This window comes from Rhea pennata, chromosome 4 (genome assembly GCF_028389875.1).
Source record: "Rhea pennata isolate bPtePen1 chromosome 4, bPtePen1.pri, whole genome shotgun sequence".
Lineage (NCBI taxonomy): Eukaryota > Metazoa > Chordata > Aves > Rheiformes > Rheidae > Rhea > Rhea pennata.
In genome coordinates this window covers 10,649,224-10,676,738 of record NC_084666.1, presented here as the reverse complement: position 1 = coordinate 10,676,738, position 27,515 = coordinate 10,649,224, and the positions used below count along the sequence as shown (strand labels likewise).

The 27,515-nt window shown below is 35.0% G+C and overlaps 1 protein-coding gene across 5 annotated transcripts in view; it reads right to left on the bottom strand.

Annotated features, from left to right (window-relative positions):
• Positions 1–246: 246 nt before the first annotated feature.
• The window catches only part of RGS12 (regulator of G protein signaling 12), an 88,567-nt gene continuing 61,298 nt past the window's right edge, over positions 247–27,515 (bottom strand). For 3 of the 5 annotated variants that reach the window (XM_062575277.1, XM_062575281.1, XM_062575280.1), the window contains 11 exons: positions 26,171–26,350; positions 25,492–25,645; positions 24,246–24,322; positions 22,231–22,431; positions 21,171–21,244; positions 18,319–18,445; positions 17,285–17,381; positions 15,627–15,706; positions 14,963–15,116; positions 11,669–12,286; positions 247–916 (listed from right to left, as the gene is read on the bottom strand). In XM_062575277.1, coding sequence (XP_062431261.1) covers positions 552–916; positions 11,669–12,286; positions 14,963–15,116; positions 15,627–15,706; positions 17,285–17,381; positions 18,319–18,445; positions 21,171–21,244; positions 22,231–22,431; positions 24,246–24,322; positions 25,492–25,645; positions 26,171–26,350 — 2,127 coding nt within the window. In that variant the 3' untranslated portion in view covers positions 247–551. Of the gene's footprint in view, positions 917–11,668; positions 12,287–13,767; positions 13,815–14,962; positions 15,117–15,626; positions 15,707–17,284; positions 17,382–18,318; positions 18,446–21,170; positions 21,245–22,230; positions 22,432–24,245; positions 24,323–25,491; positions 25,646–26,170; positions 26,351–27,515 lie in introns of those variants that run through there. The other 2 variants (XM_062575278.1, XM_062575279.1) reach the window with 2 other exon arrangements.

The following is a 27,515-nucleotide window of genomic DNA, read 5'->3' as shown; positions in this document are numbered from 1 at the left end:
ATATCCATCCAGATAACCTGTAAAACAAGATTGAATTCCACTTAGACCTCTTCTCAGTTGTTATCAGACAGATAGGAAGATTTTAATAAAATAATCCTAATCTTTCTACAATAGTGACTGATTTTACTTCCGCTTTACAAGTCTACCAACATAAGGAAATCTTGCAGACCACGAAAAACCTTAGAAGATTAAAGTGAACTCATCCTAAATAAAAATTTTGGATTGGAGGATTTAAAATGAGTTTGTCTTTATTAAAGATACTGAAGGATAGGGGTGGAAACCATGATAATTTTAATAATAGCATTGTGCAATTGAATCCTGACAAGGAAAATCACATAGAAACAGTAAGAGAACAAAAACAAATATCTCGGTTCCTTTGTTGAAATACTGTTTTTTCATTCTGCAGGTCCTAACCCATACAGGAGCAGGCTCATTGAAGGCAATGGGTAACGAAAACAACTTAAAACTTGCAGAAACATGTCCCTAAAGCATATATCCATTGCTGCTGATGCCAGGCAAAAATACCATAGTCCTTAACCAAAAAAAGAGACTTAAACAAAAGTAGCTTTATATTGATTCTCCGTGCCCTTATTTTTCTCACTCTTGACACTGATCAGAGACGGGAGGTCTGACGTCCTATAAACTCCAGTCCTCATCCTCCCTTGGCAAGACCTCAGCTCAGAGATGAAGCCCTCAAAGCTGAGGTTGCCTTCAGAGTCCTCGCAGGAGCGGGTGCTGCTGTCCTCCAGCTTGACTCCATCCACATCGATTATCCTGTTTACAGGGAGCTCCTTAGGGGGCTTCTCTTGTACGCTGGGAGGGTTAACGCTTCTGCTGGTCTTCGTTTTGTGAGAGGTCTGCTCACACACATTTCCTGAAGCCTCTTGTGAATCTTTCCTCTTTCTGTGGGTTGCACCTAACAGAAGAATTAAAAAAAATAATAGAACAGTTATATGTCTTTTGGTTTTCAGCAGTTGTCAATATTACAACCTCCTCTGAGGTGCAGTCAGCTGGGATATTCCTCTGCCCCAGCAAGGAGAATTTAGATACCAACTAACTAAACATGAGATCTTAAAGAAACATACTATCTTATTCTGTGTCTTTCTTAATTTAGCATTATTCAACATAGATAAAATCACCATTAAAAAATAATTATTTAGTATGAGTTTGTACACCTCTCAAACAAGCAATTAGAGCAATTGATATAATTACAAAAAAAAAAACAGAATAACTTTCAAAGCACAAAAGTAGACCTGAGACACGGCTCTCATTTCACATACAATCCCTTTTTTTCCATCTATATCAGCTAGTCTATTAAAAGATACCATTCTATGTAACATACCTTACCTAGAATTTTTTTTTTTATTTTTTAAAATTTTTTTGCCACAGTACACGTAACTGTCTGACTAGCACATTTAGCAGCACAAACTCATGAGACTTGTGTGGTTGAACCCACCATCAGCTTTGAAATCTTTTATTTGTATTTTTTCTATGAAGTGCACTGTACACTTTGGCATTTTTAAGAAAAATAATTGTCAACATAATATCATCATAATCAAGAACGTAGAGGGGTTAGGTTTAGCTCCATTGGTTAGAGTGTGGTGCTAATAATGCCAAGGTCATGGGTTCGATCCCCATATGGGCCACTTGTTTGAGGGTTGGACTAGACAGTCTCCAGAGGTCCCTTCCAACCTTCCCGATTCTCTGATATGGAGACGGGGAAAAATGCCTAGAAGGGAAATTAAAAAGGAACAGAAAAGCAAATTTCACCTGTTTCATTCAAAACATTCTGGGGCTTGCTCAAAGGTGTTCTGGGGCTTTTATTTTTTATTAATGAAAATAAGTTAAAATTCTAAGTGATGCAATAACATTTTGATGTTTAGTGTGTGGTGCAAGCTCACATTAAAAACGCAGATATTCCCCTTCAGTAACGCTTGCCTTTTTCATGTCCAAAGGAATTAGATCAAACGCCAGGCAATCAGCTGGGTGGTGGCACAGAAGGCACAAAGCTCGCTCAGCCCCGATGGCCCAGCACGGCTCCAGCCTTCCAGGCTGCACCCAACCTTTAACGGGGCTGCACTAGCCTTCACGTTTGTATCTTAATACTGCAAATGGAGCATCAGCTTAATTTCAACGGCTGTTTGGATGGCTCTGGTGTAAAAGGTTGTTCTTCTATCCAAAAATGTTTGCCGTATATGAATGCACTGAATGGCTCTCCTGATCTTTTTAATTTAGTATTCCGTGTCCTTTGAGAAAGATCTCTGGTTCTTCTTTTCTGTCAGCTTAAAAAGATACTCTTTTCTCAAAAACTGTATTAATGATAAATTACAACAAATAGTTTGCATTGACAGTTTGCATTACATGAGGGGGAATTTCTTCCCTGTGAGAGTGACGGAGCACTGGACCAGGTTGCCCAGAGAGGTTGTGGAGTCTCCTTCTCTGGAGATATTCAAGGCCCGCCTGGACGCAACCCTGTCTAACATGCTCTAGGTGACCCTGCTGAGCAGGGCGGTTGGACTAGCTGATCTCCAGAGGTCCCTTCCAACCTTACCCATTCAGTGATTCTATGACAGAGCATGATTCCTCTAGAAATCTTATTACAAGAATATATCCTTCTACTGAATGTAACAACTCTTACGGTGGAGTTTACTTAATAGTTTTTTTTACTTAACAGTTTTACTGACTAGAGCTGAGCTGGAACAGTGGCCACTAACGGGGTTCAATTGCCCAAAGTCCCTGAAAACTGCTGCTGAGGAACACCATGGAAGTTGTTAAGTATTACTATATTTATTCAGCTACCAAGTTTTTCTATAACTTTCTATAACTACATATAAGAGATGTAGTTTGAAGTTTCGGGGTGGTGTAATTGGCTCCCCACATGGAGCCATTTGGCTTTCAAGTAGTCTAACACGAACTGAGCAGAAGCAAGGCAGAATGGTGGTTCCCAGGCTTCACAGGACACAAGACCATGGGAAGAGGAGTGGGGAAGGAACAACTCATACTATGAGCAGTTTTTGCTATTAATGCCCATTGTTGGGGCAGTTCCTCTGAAGCATCTAATGAATTACTACCTGAGAAAGGACAGTAACCCAGAAGGCCTTATCAGAAATACTGGTCCTGAAGAATATGGAATTACTAAAGAATAATACTGTGCAGATGATTTCTCTTTTCCTGTCAGGGTAGAAAAATCCCATCTCATCTCATCTTTTACACAGGAAGGTGATTTAAGGAGCAGCACTGTGTAGTCACTGAAAAAGTAATTTAACATGCTGCTTTTTCTTGTTTTTCACACCAAAGCCTTTACAAAGGAAGCATGAAGAATATGAGGGATTCCTACAAGCAGTTGGTACAAAAGTGTATCCCTTAAGTTTTAAAACAGACTCAAGATCGGCACGTACTGAACGCAGTCCTGTAACAGAGGCTACGACACGACAAGTCTGCACTGGTCTCCTTTTCATATTTGCTTGTTGAATAACAAAGATCTGAGCAGATTCAGCTACACATGGTACTACTTAAAGTGTAGAGAGCTTTCACAGATCAAATTTCATTTCTTATTCTTGTACTAAAGGGATGGAAAAGCCCATGGATTTCTCTGCAGATTGCTTTGCCTTGCATAAAGCATGTCAGGAACGGTATTACATTTTCCTGACTCTAGTACGTCCAAGTTTGTAACTGCGGAAGGGAAAGAAAGCCTGTTCTTACAGCAGGAGTTGTAAAGAATAATTTCCAAACAGACTGGAATAACATGATCCTGTCAATAGGTAATCTTCAACTCGCCTGCTAAGGACCGCATGCAGCTCTGGGGGAATTTCCTTGCACATTTGAGCTCGTTAATATGTTCCAGCTGGTTTAAAAATTAGCTGATACGTGTCGTCCTCAGTCTTTAATCTGGAGAACTGCTGTTTTACAGACTCGCAGCTAAACGAATGTTTAGAAAGCTATGTGTACAGGTCTGTATTTTTTAAAGGGTAATGATCAGGTAATATTTTGGGTGATCTGCTTTCTTTTACCAACATTTCTCCTTTTCTGAGACCTAGATTTTGTGTATTACTCATATAATACCGAGACTTACTTGTGTAAACTTTCTTTTTAAAATTCTGATAGTGGAAAGATCTTTTTACACGGGAAGCGAGATGGCACCCAGAGAATTTTTTTTTCTACTCTATAAAATCAAGCTCTAAGTAAGGTCTAAGCAAGATATCTATCTTTACTTCCAAGTAGTTTAAGACCACAGAAGCATTTGATCAAATTCCAGGCAGAGAAGAGATCAGAAAAACGAAACAAAACAAAGCAAAATAAAACAAAGAAATTTCAGAAAAGGAACTAACTCTCCATGTAGATGACAGGGTCAGATAACCATAACTCTAATGAAAGTGTTGGGTTTGTAGGTCCACCCACAACATCTTGCAGTGGATGCAATGCGAATAGTGATATTATTTCTGACAATTATCCATCTTTCCATATATCCATATCCATAATCCAAATATCCATAATTAGATCCATTTCTATTCAATATGTAAAATTTTATAGTCAGTCAGGATTCATTTCTTAATGCATAATTAGGTCAGATCTAAACTTTAGCAGCATTACTTCTAAGTGATCAACATGTGCTCTACTTCCACTTACACCATATTTCTAATTTTTGTTATAAAAATAAGCAGATGTTTATGAAGTTTCACTAAGAGGAGTTATGCATATTTGAAAGTCCATAATGAGTGGATTTCACACGTGATGTAAGGTTAAATTCTATTCCATATTTCTGTCAACATCACTTCCACATAAACCCCTGTTCCATGTAGATTCATCATTTCACATACTACTCTGGTTTTGCTAAAATTCTACTATTTTTGTCAACATCATTTATTATATGGTATATTATATGGTGGCATTTGGCACCACCAGAAGTAAGCAGTTGTTTTACGTCACCAACATCATAGATTCGAGGGTGTTCTTCAGTGCTGGAGCTTGGGCAGATCCTGTTGTTATCTCTGATTCAGCACAACAGACCTGCGTTAAGACGGTAACATGCTGGGCGAGAGGGCATTTATTTACACGGGAATCGAAAAAGGAGCTTTGCTGTGGTCACCTCTGCTGTGGGTGCTCACTGTGGTGTCCTGGAAAAAATTCAGTATCACTAACTCTTTTCCCTAAGATACAAAAAATCTGGTAGTTTCACTCTGTGAAAGACACTTCTCACTTCCTGTCCTAAACTGCTGTGAAATAGTACACGCTGGTCACACTGGTTCTTACGTGGGTTTTACACTTATAAAGCAACTCATACTTTAGAAGGGAAAGGGACATTTTACATTTAGGATTTAGAATTCTGCATGTTAAATAATTTTCAAAAATACCCTTCCTTCAACCTCTCAACTGATACAATGCTGAGGAGGTAAAGGATTTAATAAAAGGATTCCTAGTTACTGCTAAGCTTAATATTTTCAAAGGAAAAATGACTTTCTATGCTGACATTATATGACCAAACATCAACTGAACCATATGCTTGGTGCCTTCAAATTAGACTCTGTAACAGTGAGTGTATCAAGCTCGGAAATGGATTATGCTACCAAGAAGCAATAGTATTAAATATTCAATGCATTACTATTCTATTCACTTTTGTCCTGGGAAGTTCTTGAACACCTTTGCAGTGGTAAGTTTGGAAACACGGGTGGATAGGAAATCTTTCACTGCTCTTATTTAAAGAAGAGCAAAGCACAGAAACGTTATTTGGAAAGACATTCCGAATACTACATAACGAGGCAGCTTTTGCAACTAGTACTGCTCAAGGTGACACGAGCTGCGAGGCGACAAGAGCTGCGGCAGGGAACTGCACACAAGGTCATTTAAAAGTCAAGAACAGCCCAAAAGCAAATAAAATAAAAGAATGTGAGTTCTGATCCAGACTGAGATGCACATTCCTCAATAACTTCAGGCAATTTGCTTTAACTTTGTTTTCCTACCAGTAAAATTGAAATAATTTGCAACCAAATATTTTCCAAACAATGCATGCGGTCAAATGTTTGCAATAGTCTGCAAATATTCAGTCCTCAGCTTGATCATCCAGCATTTATAGTTAACATTCCTTTTATTTTTCCACAGTTAGTAACATTAGGTGTAATTATCGCTAGAGTAATACATTGGGAAATATATTAATGGACTGAATAACTTAAATCATTTTTAATTTAATCTGCCATCATTTTTTTTAATTAAAAAAAAAAATCTGAAATGTGGTTTGGCTGGGCTAACCAGTTAGACTTGGGACTAATAACTATTAAGTTAACTTCAAATGTAAGTAACGCTTTGGAATAAATGGTTTTTGCCAGGCTGCATTTGGGGCAAAGGAGAGGGGTGGTAATTCTTCTACCATTGCATCCAGCCAGTGAGTTTTCTCTAAAACGCCTTCCTTGCTGTTTAAGTGAGCTTACACCTCCAATAAGGATCTTCAAGGCCCTCCTCCCTTCCCAGCTGTTATTCTTGACACAAATCCCTCCCCCTCCTTCGCTTATCACCGCCTCAGTCAGGCACTACGTGCGATCCTCCCACGTACCCACGAGACTGATGGAAAGGATCATCACACCCGGGCTCGAGCGCGCTCGGAGCGCCAGGAGCACCTCTTTATACTGATACAGAATCCAGTTATCTTCAGTAAAATGGCACGTAGCCACAAAGGATGTAATTACCTTCCAGACAACAGCTTTTGTTAAAAATAGTGATTTACTTTATTTTTACATCTTTTAATCATAAGCCTTCTTCTTCTTAAATTTTTCTTTCACGTATTGTTTTCATTCATATGCTTAACTTCTACAGGAAACACCGCTGGATTTTCTCTAAAATATGCTACTTGAGTAATAGGCTACGAAATATATTAAATATATAAAATTAAAGGATTTATTACAAAAGTAAAGCTTTGTTTTGCATTCTTTTTTGAAGTTATATTTACAATATTTTTTAGTCTCTTTATCACAAACTTTACTGGTCTTGAAATTCACTGCCCTTAAAACTGAAAAGTTTAGTAGCCAAAAAGTTGCAGAAACATGCCTGACATGATCTGATCTTTATTCCTTTTTTAGGGTACTGCAACCTTTCTGTGAACAATAAAATATAGCAGTTGGGAATGTTTATGTCATTGAGAAAAACAGCCAGCCCCAGGCTCCGAGGGTCCACCCTGCATTTGATTTCTGCACAACTTATCTTTCAATGAGAAAATCCTAACACTGGTGCTCACTATCCAGTATCTGAAAGAGTATTTTCCAATAAAAAAGGAAGCAAATTTATTCTGAGGATAAAGCTGCCTATCTACTATAGAAACATACCTTTAGAAACATTGATATAGTCAGAAAAAAGTGGAATCTTCAAAAAAAATAAGTAACACTAGATAGTCTAAATTCATCTTTTATCTTTCATAGTCACAGTACTTAAATGCAGTTCCAGTGAGATCAACATTTTTACTTTTCCTAGCTGACTCTTATCTTAACCAATGATATTAAATACCCATAAAAGGGAGTTTTGAATAAAGTCTTTTTTTCATTGAATTGCTACATCCAGAAAGTCTACGCATCTACTCAAAGCAAAAGTGTACCTTCCTACTTGGCAGGCTATAATTCGATTGACTGTTATTTCATCTTAAGTATATTTCTCATCCTAAATGCATAAAATGGATTTTTTTTTTTTAATAGAAGAGGGAAGAACAACTTGATGGAATCGAATCTGTAGTCTTCAGCCCCGATTACTGCAAATTATCCTACGTAAGCATGAAATGATTCCTCCTGAAAAAGCCCAGCGGCTACCAAAGACTAAATGCCTGCCTTACTTTGTAGCAGATTCAACAACCACAGTGAACAAATCACTGACCACGGTGGAATATCACAGAATAAACAGCCCAGTCCAGGGCCTCTGTCCTGGTAAACACAGCTTGAGAAGGGACTACGGGTTTGCAAACCTGCCCCTGCCATTGACAGGCACTCCTCACCTGGACAACGAAGATACCTAACCACCTGGGAGAAACCTATGACTACGGAGGGCAGCATCCACAGTACCGAGATTATACTTGAAAAGATTAAAGCCAGTAGTTTAAAATTGGTAATTTAACACTTTTGAAAATGAATTCTTCACTTCAAGCCAATTTCTCCACGTGCTAATTAGTAATTTCTTCCACAGACAGGTACAACCAGCAGTGTAAGTAGAGATTTGAAGCAAGCACATTTCAGAATTAGCCTTTTGATTCTGGAAATCCCTGATTTTCAAAATGGGATGCTTGCCAGAAATAGTAGTCACATTCAAAAATAAAGAAATTTTACTCACGGTGAGTAGCACAATTAGAAGCAAAAATTCTTATATTACTTACTTAATAATACGCTCTTTATAACTATTAGCACAGTATAAATATATTTCTTTCACTTCACATACTCAAGAAAATTAAGACCTGTAAGTGTCTGAAAAATGTCCTCAAAAGCTCTGAGCAGTGCAAACTTAGTATGTCAGTTATGCTGTTTTCCATTATTCACACTTTGCTTTCTAGATCCTCAAATGAAAACGCCTCCTGAGTTACCCCGTACAGAGAAACACCCCAGGGAAATGGCCCGGCTTTGCTAAATCAACTTGTGCCTTAGAGAGCTGGTCCCGCAGGACGCCTGTGCCCCGGGGACGGCTGCGTCCCCGTCGCCGCGAGCAGCGCTGGTCACCCCTGCCCTTTTCCCAACGCGCAGAAACCCCCCACGTAGCACAACCCGACACGGCATTCGCCTTCGTACCAGCTTCGAAACGAGATCACAGACCGCTTCAATTTATGCAGTCATTAACTTTTGTTGTTTCCCCTACATTTTAATTTAATAAACCAAATAAATAAGATACATTTTCCATTGATAGGAGATTACGAATGGAGAACCATTAAAGCACTTAAAAAAAGAAATCATTTTTGATAACTTAGGGGGTTTTTAATTGATTATTGAGTGGAGATGGTCTCCAGCATTCCTTGTTATAATTACTGTGCATTACTGAATAGCTTTTACATGCAAACTCCATGAAATCAGGAAAATAGAAAAGTTTTGTTTCAGCCCACTTTTTCCACATAAAATCAGATTAAAATCAGTGTGTGTGTGTGGGGGGGGGGTTGCAGAATGTGGTTCCTGTAAAATAATATACTGTGAAAACAGTGTTAAATAGTTAGTGCACGTAACAAGGTCATAACAATGAAGGAAGGTGTTTTACATACTTTAAAAAAATAATAATAATTCTTTCAAAAAGGATAAAACCTGGTTTGTCACAAAACTAAGAAAAACTAAGATTTTAGTTTTGTAAAATAGTTCCACTTAAAATTCTCTCACGGGTGACTGGCAGAAAAACAAAACACATAATCACTAGCACTTGGAGAACATGAAATTAAAATCTGCAAAACAAGACTGTAAAATAATTCAGTATGTAGGATATTAGTTATCTATTGTGAAAAAGTCTGAATAACTTTAAAATGGGATCTTCAACAGGACTTAAACTGCTCCACTCCTTTCATGGAGGTCCACAACTATGTGGGAATGCCATGACTTGCAAAAATGACATTTTCAGTCCTAAGACCACAAAAAGCCTAGGTGACAGTATCACAAGCTTCTCTATAGTTTTATTGTATTAGATTTCACCATATCATTATGGAGGATCCATGTCTAAGAACAAAAAGAGTAGTTCCATCTCCAGCACCCAACCAACTCCTCGTTTCTCATGTAAGAATACGAGATAAAGAGGTTGTTATATGGGTTACTCCACGCCGAAAGAACAGAGATCACCAGCTCATTTCTTAAAGACCAAGCAAAAATTACTTTAGTTTAAAATAAAAAGAAGAGTAATGAATATGAAGTTTAGCCCAAGAACCCAAAGACAGAAAAGACTCTCCTTTCAGGAGTTCCTGTTATGAGTCATTTAAAAGAAGTCTCCTGTCTTATCTGCCTTCCGGTGCACATGTAAATGCTATGAATTTCACATGTGACCTATCAGCATCTCAAGACAGCATTTGCCATTTGATATTTAAATTATTAACAAATATTAATTTGTCAACTTTGTCTCATAGTAATTGCTAGTTCATACCTGTTAATCTGTTTGTTATTAGAAAACAATTTTAATCAGAATTCTTGAACCAGGAGTGAGTTTTCTTGTTTTAATAGTTTTTTTTAATAATGAAGAAAATTGAAGCTTAAAACCAGTTTGCATAACTAGTTCTAGAATTTATTACTCCTGAGAGAACAAAGATACAAAATACATGTGAAAACTACACAAAGATTTCTACAAAGTAAAAAGTAGAAAGTGAGAAAAGGGAAAGCTACAGTTCAGTGGTTATACAGAAATGTATGGCATGCATTAAAATATTGTAAATTCATGAAGTTTTTTAAGTGCAAATGGTTTTTAACAGTTTCTCACTGAAAAAAATGCAAATTGATATCTATGTTGTACACTTTTCACATTATCAAAAGGACACCAACACAAATCTATGCATACACACATCAATATGTCTGAAGTACATTTTGTCGTTTTGTATTTGTAGGCACTGGTTACAAGTCTGTTCCATATTCAGTTTCAGAAATTAAAGTGGTAGCGTTTATAGAACATTGCTCAAATACTACTAATAAAGGAAATTGTTTCTAAAATACCAAGAGGATGAAATAATTTGCATTGCCATTTATAAGCATCCAACAATCAAAGAAGTATTTACAAATCATCAACCATACAGTTAAAGTACAGTATCAAATACTCTGTGTAAAAAGATAAATAATTAAAATGTATATTCCCACATCACCAAGAAATGTGATTATACAAATTATGGCACCATGTGTGTGTGAAACATCAAAAATAAATGTAGCACATAGATACCTCTTTTTTTATATTTTACATTAAAATGTACAGTACAACGACTGTGAAATGTCAATGTCACAACACCCATCATCTTCAAACTCTTGTTTCTGGTATTATTATATTCTGTGTTTATAAAGAAATTCCATACTTCACTCTTGGGCTGATATTGCTCTGTGATATTGCTAGACCAAGAAACTTACACCCTGAACAAATTTACATATTTTCTTTAAAACGATCTAATAGAAAAAGCTGTTTCACATGTGAATATTCTGGGCAAATGTGTGATAAATGCAATCTATTGCTCTGGGTAGCAAAGTATGGGTTAAAAAAACTAGCATTTTTATTTTTAGTCACAAATATCTAATTTATTAGAGAAATATTTTTTAAAATTAAGGCTTGGCCATTTTAATCATAAACAGTACTGCAATTTTCAACACATAATTAGTGTTCCTGCTAAAGCACTTAAACTTCCAAGCCCTAATCATGTATCTCATTATGACAAATGGATCAGAAAATCTGGATGCAGCTCAATATGCTGATATCCTGTTCTGTACTCATAGGGTAAAGAATGAGATAATTACAACATATGGATGTATTTTAAAGGTTTGTCTGCATGTGTCCATTTTTGGCCACATACCAAATCAAACTAAAAGTACATTTTTAAAGGCAACCAGAAATATTGTTAATATAGACTAAGGCAATGAAAATCTTTTTTATAAAAAAATTAAAGTGCAGAGAGAGTTTTCTTTCTTGTTTTAATGGGTGCCAAATACTGATTAACAGTGCCAGAGAAAAGTAGTTTTACATGAAAGGAAAGACTATTAAAATCTAGAAATACCTGAATTGGATCTTTGATATCCAGATTTTTCCTGATTACCTGCAAAAGGAGTTGGGGGTGGATAGTTGGCTTCTGTGAGTTTACTGATGTCTGATGGTGGTGTTGGTGGCGGTGGTGGCAGCAAAGTGCTGTTAGGGCTACTAATATCTCCTTCAGCCACAAGAGTCAAGTCTGCCACATTCTCATCATCTACCATCTGTATGCCTTCAGCTTGTAGTTCTCTTGATTGCCTTTTCCATATTGTTGTACTGTTTTCCTGGGTATGCGGAATTGGAGACAATGTGGTATTAAAAGGAACACTGTAAGTCTTCTGACTGTTGACTGCTGTCAAAGCAGATTTATGTTTATTTTCCGAGTAACTCATTTTCTTAACTGAATTTTCATTGTAGTTTTGTACAGACTCCATGTTTCCACTTGGTGATGTGCATCCATCCTTGTCATCATTTTTTGAAACTCTCTTGCTGAGGCCTTTAGGGCCTGCTGGAGTAGATGAGGATGGTTCTGGTCCAGTGGGTGGTAAACGAAGAAAGTCAGGCAGAATAAGGTCTTCTTTCCTTAGCAGTCCACGTTGGTCATCTGCTCTGTTACTTTGAGCTTTGGATATGAGTTCAAAAAATTCTATTGGGGAAAAACCCAAAATTGACAAGTTTTTGTCAGAAAGTGCAATGCCATTAAAACGTAAATTTTCAGCAAATTTATTTTCCATGAAGATCTCCAATTCTTTCAATGCTGCCTTGAAATAAGATCCCATGTTAATTAGGAACTTTTTCAATTGCAGCAATGTTCACTAGCATCACTATAATTAAGACCATCACGATTGCTATTGTAAGAGGAGTTTTGCAGTTTAGAACAGCTGCAATTCACTGAGCCTTGAACAAATCTTTTATTTTTATTCCTATTTTATGCATTTAATAAATCTTTATACACACAGGCTTTTTTTAACTCTTTACACAAAACAAGGCTCTGGTCTCACTGACAATGCATGCACTTCTTCATATTCTGAATGGGTTCTACGCATCTTAACTCAAAAACAGCCATGCTATCTGAAAGTTCATAGATTCAGGATGTTGAAACTTCCTTGTTATACTGAATTTCTCTCAGTTTAATACTTTATCACAGTTTTAAATTCAATTCATAGTGTAGTTTTAATCCAGGATTTTATCATCACAGGGCATGATCAGATGACGATTTAAGTAAACCAATTTTAGTTTGCTCTGCAATGAAGCAATAGCACATAGATGGTCAATAATCATTAAAGGACCCATTACTAAGAGTGATGGGGAAGCGCTTTTTTAATGCACTTTTTAACACAGTTAGAAGTGATTTTCTGATCATGTCCTTAGTGATGTGCAATGGTTTAGTATGTTTCTATATATAAATAATACTTTTAATAATTCATCACTCTGTTGAGAAAGCTTCAAAACTTGGCAACAAGAAACTTTTCAGTCATAAGCCAAGAATTACACCACTCCTGAAAAAAGAAGCATTGGAAAAATAAACCAACTCTTTGGTACCAATCATCTAAATATAAAAAAGTATGTAACTCATAATATAAGGTCTCTGCATGTACTCATTTTTCAAGAAAGGAGCACTGAGACTATGGAATACTAAAAGTGTTTAAAAGGTCATCTCCAACAAGTGAGTCAAATCAACACTTTCAGCCCAGCTCATAAACACTGTTTGAAGCAAAAGCCATTATAAAAAAAAGCACTAGATATTAGCATCCATTTTAACTTAGCATAATACAAAGTCATACAATTACACTTGTATTGTATGACCTTATTTATAAACCTATAATCATATTTGGCAGGCTCTGCAACATATTTGTGAAAATTATATTTTAACATGCTTTGTCAAGTGCTATAAAATCTGAATGTGCCAACATGGAAGCTTCAAAATGCTTCTTATTGCCAAAGTTTTGCAAAATGGCAGTATGCATATTAAAACATGCAACATTCTGAAATGCGTCATACAAAAATATTCCTTCTGAAATTTCAAAATTCATAGAACAGGTTTTTCATTAAAAAACAATCTACAACATTTGATAAGTATTTTCCAAACTTGGACAAATTTCACAAAATTCAAAATAAAATGTGAAAGCCTCGAATTCTGAAGTTTTCAAATTATGTTAATGATTTACTCAGCCCTAGGAAGAAAAATGAAAACATTAAAATATAGAAAACAAGTTAGCAAAAGAGTAAGCAACAGGAAAAAAAAAAAGTAAAATACACTAATAGTTTGTAATAACGCTTACATGTTAACAAATATCTATTTTGCAATAGAAGTCTTAACTATAGCATTATTTTCATTCCAGTCAGTAGACATTTATTCATACTTAAAAATTAATATGTTGTATAACCATTCATAACCAGACTTTGGATATGCATATTTGGTACCGTCAGGGAAAATTTAAATCTGTGAGTAAAATACGTCCTGTGTGTTTTCTACTGGGCAAAATGGGGAAGCTGGCAAGATAGGTAATTGCTTCAGTTAAGCCTCTAGGGCAGAGGGCAGTATGTCAAGATTTCTAGTTACGTAGTTATTACTCGTACTTCTCCCATGGATATACTTTCTGTGAGAAAATAAATTCTCTTCTGAGTCCATTTCCAATGATATCACCACAACTAAAAAGATGTAACTGGAGGTAAGAACATGACTCAGAACATAAAAGATTACCAACAAAGCCTTTGCTCGTTTCTACTTCAGCACCTTTCCAGATAAATCACTGAACGTAAACCTATCTGACTTCTGCCCATCACATCTCCTCCACAGTCATCACATTTACTCACCTGGCTATTAAATACTTTAGCATAAGTTTCAAAAACTCTCCCCTGAGTAAGTTAGGGCCTATATGCCTTTCAGGGAGCTGCAGAATCTTACCTACATAAGGGGGTTTTGAAAGGTGAACAGAAATGCAAGTTTTTACATGGCTTCTAAAACTGCAAAGGGTATCAAATAGTTTGCTCAAATGCAATTAAGTAACTAGGGTTTGTTTTTTTTTTTTATTTCACCAGGAGTCAGGTAACTTTCACATTTGAAAATTCCACTAGGCACCTCTGTATATTTTTAGGTTTTAACAAATTCTAATATCTAGCTGTTAGGTGTTCTCAAAATTTCACTTTCAGCTTCAAAAACTTTACAGTCCAAATATAATATCAAATAAAAATATAAGGATTGTGACTATGATTTTCACAATGCAGTATTAGATACACAGGGTCTTTTCCTACACAGAAACAGAATTACCATTTTTTCTAGAATATTTACATTATTACATAAACTAAAAAGTTCACATACCCTCTGCTTCATCCAAATTAATTTTCTGACATTTTTTTTTCCCAATCTTTGCAATAGAGTCTTCTCTCTTTGACAGCCGGACATCCCTAGCATTTTTTCCATTTTCGCCTTTCATTTTGATAGAATTAGACTTTCCTAGAGTTCTTCCCTCTCCCTGTATTAGAAGGAAAGTTAAAGTACTACTTACATTTAGGCTCTATCATTTGTACATATCTAAGTGAACAGAAGTTATTTAGAAAACTGTTTCTCCAACAACACAACAGCAAATGTTTTACTTAAATCTTAATTATTGTCAAAAATTTTGCAACAATACTCCTCAAAAAATGCATATACAAATATAATATTATTTACAGTGAAAAATTCACATTACAGAAAGGCCCTTAAATTTCAGAGTAATTCAATCATTTTTAATAAAGCAAAACCAATTAAACAAGAAATAACAAATATGAAACAGTGAAAGAGCTGTCCAATTCATCAAGAAGATAAAGTTCCCACAGATAAAGGCTGATGGGAGTGGAAAAATAATGGATGAATTCTAACTATACTCAATCTAGTTACATAATCTGACAGATTCAAAATCATGGATGAATGCAGCTTTTAGTATAGGATTCCAGCAGAAAATAAAAGATGATCTAAGGGACAAAAATCATTGCAGAAGACTTACAGTAGATACTTGATTTCTTGAAGAAGAAGTTACAGCTGCACTCTGTTTTACTGATGCACCTTTTTGTTTATCTGTAAACACTGAACATAAATATACTTTCTATAACTATAAATCTGTAATTTTCCAAATAATTAATATTTAAGTGACAATGAAACACAAAACAGATTTTTGTTTTTTTGGTTTTTTTGGCTATGAAATTTCCTAAAGGTTTCTCTGGAGAATAAACAGTGATCACAGTTGACATTTCCAACACTTTTCAATCAAAAGCTAGCAGAATCTCCCACTCGTCTTCAAATTTTACTAATACTGGAAATGCTGACAAAGTTTAAAGATTTTGAAGCTTCACTTAGATTTTCCTAAATTTTCTGTTGATTTTGGTCAAATAACTTTTAAAAGCTCAGCTAATAATACAGTTTGTAATTCTCAAATTTAGAATACTCAGCTTAAATGAGAAAAAATATATTTCTTTTTTTCAGCAGAACAAGCCACTGAAAGGCCACTCTGAATCTTTTCTGTTTTGTGCATCAATTATTTCCTGGACACTGTCATATCCTCCTTGTCTACTTGTAAGCAGCTATATGGCTTCTTCAATTTACATCTGCCTACATACTGACCTAAGACACAGCCTCAAACACATAATCCTGCCCCTTTTTCACTTGTATGCTGCTGCGGAAGCAGCTCCAGTACTAGAACGATTCTCTATGATTCAGGCTTTTATAATAGCAAGGAGCACATATGATTACAATTTCACCTGTAATCCTTAGACTAATTATCTTTGAGAGTACTTAGATTGATATCTCTTTTCAAAATGACAATTGGTTTGGCTTCCTGGAAAAATGACAAATCTGATTCTCCTCAATAATTCTCCTTTGCTCGAAGAGGATCTCTGCTCTAAGTCAATTTAATTTAACCAAATCTAATTTCATTTTTAAAACTAAGTGTTCGGTATCTATAAATAGCTCCTAATGAAATTGAACCTTTACTCCCAAGGCTGCTTACATTAATCTAGCACGTTAATTGGGACAAAAGATTGTCTTCCAGCTGCTCAGAAGTTGATCTGAAATGAATTGAGTTTAAAAGTTCAACTTCTATTTTACTAATGCTTTTGTACACAGAAATCACAAATAACATCCTTTACGATATTATTTATAGAAGTCATAGCTTACGAACTGGAGATGTGGGCTCTGCTGCTTTCTCATGTTAACGAAGGGGTTTATCAAAGTAGTATATATATAGTTGCTGCCCAAACTGCATCTGCCCTATGCATGCAGAATATCTTTAAGGAAATAATTGCAAATTCACAGAAGTTATTTGGTATTTTATTCTCATTATCATCACTATGCACTATGTCTCTAGCTATATGCATGCATCTCAGCTTGAATGCAAGTAGAATATTCAAGTTATTAGTTTTTACAATATTAGTGTAATACACACAATTTTTTAAAAACATCAGTAAAGTAGTTGGTATCCATAGATGAATTTAAACTTTAATTTTTAGAAATTGTACTCCATTTTATTTAAAATATATATGCTAGATGAGAAATACCCAAACCTAACCCCCATTTACCTTGATTTTGCGCCCACAGAAGAAATTAATCAAATTTAGGCTTTATGAAACTGGTTTGACATCATAAACAAAAGCTTTTCTGCCAACTTACCTCTACTCTTTGTTGGCTCTTTTTCATCTAGAACAACTCGCTGGCCATCCAGATTAGATATAGGGACACCAAGATCAAGTGGTTCCTGCTCACCATTCTAAAGTCGGATCACAGTTTGTATATAACAGAGAAAGAGCTGTTTTCAGAGCAACTTTATGCAGAGTCTGACATTTTCGAACAGAAAATTAGCAAAGTATTTTTACATTTAGTGTAGATGCACGGAATCTTTCTTCTAACTTTTTAAAACTGTTTATTCCAAGAGTGTGTAAAATTGCCTTGATTACAATGAATGTAACCAATTCATGTGAGAAGAATGGTGTTTAGGGGAAAGGAAGACACAAGGAGGCAAAATCCATTTGAAAGCACACATAAATAGTCTAAAACTATTGTTGCATGTGTTTAGTAAATCACTCTCTTCATAGGAAGTTTGAGATTATTCTGTATTCTAAAGTGTCCGTATACTGATTTGTTAATTTTCTAAGTTATTAAATGAAATTATCTCATACCAACATGCTTTTCAGGCATTTGAAAAATGCAGATTGGTGCAGCCAAGAGAGTACATATCCTAGAAAAACCTCAGAAATAACTTCCCATTACCTGACATTCCAGGAGAAAAAAATGGTAGGAAAGTAGTAGTTAACAAGTTGAGTCAGTCTGCTTTCACAGAAATTGTCTGCAAAGGGACTTGATGCATCTTTCATGATTCTTGGGATAATGGAACAATAGCTTTAACTAATCTCAAGTAACTCTCTTTGGCTAAAAGATGAAAATGTTGGGCCCTAGAAGAATTTATGTTCAGGTTACATTATTTAGGATGATGGATTTATTCTGAATTAGAAGATAACAAACAGATGCAGAATAAAGCCTTAGGGTAGCAACTCCTAAGTAAAACGGTTACGACTAATACGTATTTTCATCTCAGCACATAGTCCTAAAAAATCTTTCCTATTAAAATGTGAATTAAAAAATGACTATCAAATACTCTTTTCCAGACAAGAAATATTACAGAATGAATTACATCAAAAGATACTTACTAGTCTTGCCACAAGTTCATTAAGATTTAAACCATATTTTGCAACCACAGGTCTTAAGACTTCTGTTACTGGTTTTGTGGGTTTAGCCTTCAAACCAACTGATCTATTGATTGGAACAAGATCCAGCCTGAAACATATCAGTTGTCACAGTAAGTATAAATTATTCCAATAAATAAAATGTAGAAAATATATAAATGCAATACACAGCCAAATAAAGTAAAAGCTGTTGACTCTGCATATACTCCAACTTAACCAACACAAACCCATCCAAACCTGAAGATGCAAAGCATTTTCAATACAAATAAAACCTCCACTGTTTCATTCTCTAGCACTAAGTGATGTCAAGAGCCAACCTAATTGTATGGTGACACTTCAGACCAATTGAATCCATTCTTTACTTTCGCATTTCCAATGAGATTGCTCATTGTGGAGGCAAGAAAAACATTTCTTCTCACTGTCACAAAACAGACCTGCAATTTATATTTCAATTATCTGAGATGAGCTTTCATAGTAATCTTTTTTCCTCCCTTTTTAAACACAGGAATAAATACAGCGGTGTTCTAGATAACGATAATTTCTGACAAGATGCTACTGTATCACAAAAATTTGCTGTAAGAGGAACCTATATGGATAAGCTTTAAAAGAGATTCACTTATAATTTAAGCAGTGAAAACAGCCTCTTCAGAGCCTGTCATGCAATTTCAGGTCACTTCATCAGAATAGCAAAGAATCATGAAATAAAAAAATAAAAGGGAAAGGCTATTCCATTTACATCCATTTCCCTGCATATAATTATGCCTAGCTTTTTAAAATGTTGTTCTTCAAGTGTGCCAAGATTCCTCTGTAACAGCCATGTTTGACTACAATGGCATAACAGGATGTAAAGAAGGGCAGGCTGACAAGTAATCGAACTTTCACAGAGGAAATGGACATCATCAGAAAAAATTAAAATTATTAGTGATTTTGTCAGTCACAAACACAAAACCTCTCTTATCTCTCTCACAAGTTACTTAAATACAAGCTCTTTATTGTTATTGATTTTTCCCTTCCATAAAAAAATTGCTGAAACTTTGTCTTTCATATTTAAGCATATAATACCTATTAAATAGAAATAATCAGTTTGAATGATTAACTGGTAAGTGATACAGAAGTAACAGACATTCAGACAACTAAGTATTGCCACATTGTATTTGCATTATCACAGAAAAAATTTCAAATATTTGATTTTGCCAATATGGTGTGTATTTACAGAAAGAAATAATGTAGAACATTTCTAAATTTTAATTAACACTTAAGTAACATATGGTGCAGCCTATTTGAAATTCTTTTTTAATTTGACAACTGAACAAACACACATCTTAATAAAGGCTGCTTAATTTCAATTTATAAATTGATTGTGTTACACCATATTCATAAATTTAAAGTACCCTTACATAGAAAATAGCCCCACTTCCTAAAGAAAAGTAAAATAAAGCTAAAAGGAAGAATGCTCGACAAAATATGTTTTATTCACTTAAAAAATGCAGCCAACAATGTAATAAAACTAATCAAACAGAACAGAATGTAGTTAATGCTGTGATCACACATGTTCTACTTCACAGCTTTTTCCTAAATAATTATTTCAACATTTTTCATAATGTTAGTTGGGATTTTTAGAATTTAGAAACATTAAAAAAGTTCTAGAATTTTTGAATAAAAGAAAAATATGGTTTTAAAATATAAATGGTTTTATATGTAACATATAATAATGAATTATACAATGCATTATATTATAAATATATTAATAATATGTTCATATTAATAACTGACTTGTTAACATTCAGTGCTATAAATCTATGCTCAAATGATCTTATATTTATATAACTGGACCTACTGAAATGTGCCAGTCAGGCACATAATTACAGGTAACGGAATGGGAACAATCTATTTAATCATAAAGGCTACATTTTTTATTGGTGTGTTTAGGATTAGACTAGAAGAGCCACAATTCAATTTCTGTCTCATCCTTGCTCTGCTTCGATCTAGGAGGCATGCCTCTTTTTCACATGAAGGCTTCCTCTGGGTCTCCAGGTCTGTTCTATACGCTTGTTCACAACTGCACCAGCTGGAGCAGTAAGACACTGACACCATAAAAACATTTAAATGTTCACCTGGCACCTACCCTTGTATCCAAGGCAGCAATCCACAAAGCTTCCTTTTTCAGCACTGAAAACTCACAAGGCACTGCTCTAGGTGGTTTGAAATGTTGCTGGGGACCCACATTTCTCCCATTGATCCTTAGCCTGGTTGTCCTGATCTGAATTATCTTTTAGAAACATCCTAATCTTACCTGTAGAGAGAGCACTTAGTGGCTAGCTCAGAACCTAAGAGATCCCAGTGCCAGAATTTAGGTAAGTTGTCTGACTTAAGCACTTATGCACACCCAGAAAATCCCCCATGCTGAACCCGTATCTCTGGCTTAAGTTTTATTGCAATCTAGACTAAAAATGGATATGGGTTTATGCTTAACAAAAATTCCAAATGGAGATTTAACCCTAAGACACGGTAATCATTTTCAGTTACAAATGCTGGGTCATCCACCTTCACTTCAGGCTGCTTTTGCTTGATACTACTGGCTATTTCTTCTAATGGGCCTATAAAATGGATGGGAACCTTAGATACCTAGTGCTAGATTGGGGATTGCAATCTAAAATGATGCATGCCTAACTGGATTATTTACTGAATTAATTCAGAAAATTCTGTTCTGTATTAATTGCTGTTTTGTTGCACAGGTAACTCAGAAACTACATTAGTCCAATTACAAAAACTAGAGGTGACAAACAGCAAGAAAAGAGAGCATTTTTGACTCTTACCGAAATAAAGTGCGTTTTTCTAAACATAGGTCCCGAGAGTCCAGGATGCTACTGTCTTGGTGCAATACAAGCGGCTAAAGATCCCATGGCAGAAACAGAAGAACACAGAACAAACACATTTTAAAATACGCAGCAAAGAAGAGCTGCATGATTAAAAAAGCTTTACAGATAACTCAGAAAGAAAGAAAGAAAATTAACATAAGTTGTATGCATTCTGGTGGGTGTTAATTTACAATAAGCAACGTGATTAAGGTGTGCTTCTCCCTGAGCAGTTCTAACAAAACAGGACTCTGTGAAACAATGACCAAACTTCAACTTCCACTGCAGTCAGCAGGTAATCTGGAGCTCAACGTTTTAAACCAAGCCTAGACCCTTCAACCTGAATAAATGATCATATAAAATGATACTTTAGAAAATATTGCAAATTAACAGCTGTTAAAAGATTTAAAAGAGCGGGCACATTGTATGCTCATTGACTTCTGTCACTGCAACCATCCAGAGTGATCACCACCAAAAATTTAAGACAGTAAATTCGCTTAACATCAATAGGTTCTCTCTGAACCACAGATACTTCTGTTGGAATGAGAGGCATCACCTCCTGCCTTAGTAAACAGCTGATAATTTCCCTCCATATTAAAATTCTAGCACGAATTCACCTCATTTTAGCTTTGCACAACTGAGTGTCATTACGTTTATTGCTTTTTGAAGTATCTAATATCTACTAGCAGTTTTCCATGTTGATACTTATTTTATTAAGTATGCATTATCCCTTCCTCTGGACAAATTATGTTGACTAGGTACCAAAATCAAGCTATTATTTTAAGGCAATCCTTAAAAGAAGCTCACCTCTGCTTCTTGTAATGTGGCTACCTGGAGTACTGGTCACAGTACTCCTGTACTAGTTTGACCAACATTCTCCTTTGACTGACATATTATTGCCAGTGCAAAGCTGTAAGTAGAACTGGCATATATCTATTACTGTGGAGAGATCAGAAGTACTAGTAAAATACACTCTTTAAAAAAAGAGAGAAAAAAAAAGCAACACAAGAATATGCAGTACCTTGTCGCCTCCAACCAAAAAGAGATCCACTGCAGCTATGTTAATGCCATGTTTCTCGCAGAGTCCAGATAGCATCTCTTTGATAGAGAATCCAGACTTAACAACCATTTTGCTGGATGAGCCATCTGGCAGGTTTACAGAGCAGTATTTTGGGGATTTCTCTTTATCTGGTACAAACGCAGGTAATCTAGAGGTTTCAGACTTGATAGAAAAAAAGAGAAAAAAAAGTCTACACCCAATGGGAAAATTAAGAATATGCATATGCATTTAGAATCTGTACAAACCAAACTAAGCCAAGAAGCATAATTTCAGCAATATTTATGGTTTAGTAATTCTTCAGAATATCACAAATATCACATAAATTTAAATACTGAAAAAACTCTTTAAGCAAAGATAGCAGCACTGCACAAATTGAACAGATTTCTAGAATTGCTGAGGTTTTGATAGTGACTGCATGACAGGTTATAAGATTCTCAAGCTATAAAACAGAACACTTAATCAAAAAGCGCAACAAGAAAATAAAATTTTATTTAAGTTCCAGATAATCAAGTGTCTCTACTCAGTAATTTTCTGCTGATGTAAAAATTTATCATTAGACATTATGAATCAACAAAGCATTTTTGTGATGAGGAACACCTTTAAAAATCCTCAAACAAAACTTAATCTTGTTGTAATAGAATCTAAATGACACACATACGAATACCCCACAGAGAAATTAAAATCTTAAAATAATTCACTAGATAACCATGCATTTTTTTTTATTAATGGGAACAAAAGTGCAGTATGGGTAAAGGGCACAAATCTTAATCTTTATGTGACAGATACTAACCCAACTACAAAATGCCAAATATATTTTTTGAAAATTTGATCAAAAGCTCAATTATTACTCAAAAGGACACTACTACAATGCTGTTTCCTACATTATTTTAGGGTATTCATTGTACTTTTTCTCTTCTGTTGTACTTGCCTCTTCTCATCCAAATCCCAATAACTTTTTGACTCAAATCAATTGGAGTGGGAGAGAAAAGAGAGGTGGCTGTTTTAGGGAGGGTTTGGTTGGTTTTTTGGGGGTTTTGGGTTTTTTTTTTTTTTTTTTGTTTTGTTTTTTAAGATATGACTTTGCTGCAACAGAAATAAATATGACTTTGCCATGCTTGCTTCTCTGACCATCATTTGTAGCACAGGCAAAATATATGTAGTTGATAGAATCTAGTCAATTAGAGGGATATTCTGGCCTACAAAAAAAAAAGCCTTTAAAATTACTTTGCATTTTATATACTTCCCCCATGTCAGGCTAGTTAAAATATGTTTTAAATATTACATTTACTTTCTATAATCACTACCATTTCAATTTTGCCCAGTGAAGGAAGAACTTGCTTGTTTAAAATCACAGCATCTTCACTACTTATTTCTCTATGTGCTAGCACAAAATCACAGTGTTTTCTGAGAAATTTTCTACCTCTCTCTTATCAAATTTTAGAAACAGAGTTAAGTCATAATGTCAAGAGGAAAAACTCACAACTGTAAAAGAAATGGGGAGGAAAGAAGCAAGACAGACATTGCTAGCATAGAAATCATCTTTTCCTCTGCTTCACCTGTACGTAAGCTGTGTTAAAGGTATAATATGCAGTTTTTCAGAACAGAATCTCAAAGCTCTGGTAGAGGGAGAGCACTGTTTATTATAAAGAGATACTTTCCCTAGAAAGGCAAACTTTTATTCTAGAAGTTTATTGGTGCTTAAAGTTAGGATTTACAGGAGACAGGATAGAAACAATATCCTTCTTATAAAAGGACAAGACAAAAAACAGCATATGAACACAAACTCTATTACATTTCAACTCTATTACATTTCAATATTCTAAAATTGTTTAATATTGCATCATGTCCTCTAAATGTATCATTTTAAAATGCTTTCTCAAAGTACTACTTTAAACAAATGACTTTAGACTTAGAAAATAATAATCCACTGTTTTCACTGCTCCCCCACTACTTCATTATTAAGAACTGGCCATTACCAAGTCAAGACTAGCAGCTGATGACATGGAGCCTTGTGATTCCCGTCTGTAGGATAATCCATTGGGCTGAATAGAATCTGCTTGTGGAAATAAGCAATAATCATTAGTAATCCTTAGTTTTATTATTTGCTATAATACAGAAAGCTATTGCAAAACCTTAGCTCCTCTAGTCATAAAAATCATTTTTTATTAAAGAAAAAAACTCCAAATCTTGCTACAATGTACTGAAGCACAGAAAACTGAAACAATCTTTGGTTGAGTATTTCTTGGCCATGTAACCCTTGAACAAGCCCACTTGTTGTTTTTTTCCCCCCCCCCCCAGAAAGTAGAAACACAAAAATGTTTAAAAATATTTTTAAGAATATATAAAAGCATTTAAAAATCTTTAAACACTTTAAAAAATATTTTACCTATTCAAATATTTTGAAAAGAAATAACTAGGTTTTTTTTTTAACTCCCCTTTAAAAAAAGGGGGGGGGGAGTGCAGGTACGGTGTTAGAAAAACAAAATCTAAGAAAATCACTACTCGCTTTCAGAAGTTTAAGCCTATAATCTTAGCAAATGCCTATTAAATCTTTTTGTATGTGAGCATATTGAGAACACTTAAATAATTCAACTGATTAAAGATTTATTGTGGGACTGGGCCTTCACTCAACATAGGAAAAAGAAAGGCTAGGGAACTCTTCCTTAAACTTTAGAAAACAGTTAAGTAACAAAACAGCAGATTAGAAGGTTTTTCACAACTCTGATTCTTCTTCCTTCATTTTAATCAGGAAAGCAGGAAATAAGAACAGAGAGAGTGTTGAAGTGAATGAACTTGTGTGGTGTTAATAAGAGAAATAAAGATTACATAATGCACATGGCGAAATTTTAAAATAGCTGTCGTTTTAGCACTATTTGTTTATACAGCTTTGAACTCCTCTGTAGAGATGAGATTACTTTACTATAACAACAGCAGGTTCCTGCTTGAATAAGTGATCGCTAGAACACAAAAATGCAGAGTATACTGGAAAGTAGGTAAGTCTCTTGGGAGTCAGTAAACCAAGTTTAAATATTCTCAGTTTTTTATCTATTTATTTTCACATTCACTTTCATAAAAATATCAGAGAAACTAGCCAGGACATCGGCTTCTGATTTTACAGTTTCCCTCTGTCACATCTAAACAAGTGCTTAGAAAGAAAACATGACGATATTAGTCACATCTACTGCTGAAACAACTGCAATAAAGTGGAATGTGAAAACTCACCATTTTGATAATCACCATTTTCTTTTCTCTTTTGTGATTTTCCCAAACTCTTACTTCTTGACCATGAGAAAAATGTTCCCCTTTTTTTCTTCTCCGCATCCTCCTCTCCTGACTCTTCATTTAAGGATCTTCCTGACTTTGATTTACCACTTAACTATTACCAAAACACAATTAAATCATTGGTTAGACCACAGTTGCAGGTATATTATCTAAAACAAACATTCCTACACTTTTCCTAAAATGAGAATGTGATCATCAGGTTAACAGTCTTCATTACCCCATTCATTACTCTATGTGCAAGTCTACCTCTCAGTAGCAACTGAAAATAATAATAATAAAACCCAGCAGAAACCAAAAGAAATACGTACTACTGGATAAGCAGTACAACATAGGAGCTGAAAATAAGCCATAGAGAGCTCATGTAAACATGAACGAACTCTCCGTGGCTCACCAGTAATGCCCAACTTACTGCTAGAAAACCAAAGATGCAACAGATTGTGGGAAAGTCATTTGCAGAATTTGATTTTTATAGATTTATATATTTTTCCTATACTTGACATATGATGTAGATTTAAATATTGAAATATTGTTTTTTATACATTATCACTGATCTTCTAAAGAACTTGAAAAGCAATAGTTAATATAGTTTTCAGATAACAACAGTACAATCAAAGATAACCTTTTTCGGTGTAGAGATGTTAGACTTCTCTGAACTGATACTGTGTTTAGAAGTGGGGCTGCTAGGAACACGCTGAGGATCAGGAAGAGGACGACCTTCTACTTCAGCTAGGATGCATTCTTGGTAAAGGGGTGATTTGAGGAAGCGTGTATAGCTATCAAACTTCATCAGGTTAAAAATCTGAAATTAAAATTCAATAAATAATTGTTATGCAAGCTTAAATAACACATCAAGAAAAAAGCACTGTTTTGCAACAGCCAACTTCCATAAAAGTTAGGACATTGACTCGTAAAGAGCATTAGTCATGATTTGATTAAAGTCTCTTAAATACCTTGCACCAATTAGAAAAGAAACAAGATTTAATCTATTCCTTTAGCATAGATTTAGAATATGCTATGTGTTGTGCAAAGTGCAAAAGTAGAAGAGATGGTGTGTAGTCTTGGCAACACCATCATCATATCCATCTTTTATTGTGTTTATATGTCTTCACATATTCTACACAAAGCATAGAGCAAATTAGCCATTTTAAGTATTTTTAACAGATTTTTACATCAGTACTACATATAACTTAAGATTTGTAAAATTATAAAAGGATGTTTCAAGGTAGTTGTGAATAAGAAAAAAGTGTATGCTCTAAAATTAAGGAATATGATCTAATCACGATATACAACACTATACAATGATACAGGATATGTAAGGTTAATTATTAATGCGGGGAGAAGCAAAGAGAGGAGAATCCAAAGAGAGGGTTAGGATGAGTCCATAAGGTTACAAGATTAAAATGGCTGCTCTGGATGAGACCAACATTCATCTTTAACAACAGAATAAGGAAGCAGCAGTTCAATACCAGACCTGAAGCAAATGTCTAAAACTAAATTAGCCAGCCTTGCAGGCAGGCAAAGGAAAAATTTCTGTCTTAAATGTCAAACATAATCTCATATATATAAAACATAATATTATATCATAATTTCTCTGTTTCATTACATTGTCTTTCTATTTCTTAAATCAATGTGTTCTTTTACCTTACGACTTGTCTAGCAATCTAACTAACTATAGATGACCCAAGAAACACTATGACTGCCTCTTTGGGCATGATAAATTCCCAAACAAGAATTTAAAAAAATCCTAGTGCCTATCACCCAAGTGGTTACGGCATTCCCAAGCATCTACACAGAAATCTATCACTAATCCATCACCTAATCCAAACTGAATGTTAACTTCCACAGTTTTGCCTTTCCCCCATATATTCCCATTCCCTCTTGGGGGCTAGCTGTCATGTTTCTTCAACACTCTAATGAACCATTTTCAGCATGGTAAGCTATGAAAAAAGTATTAATTTTTGTGT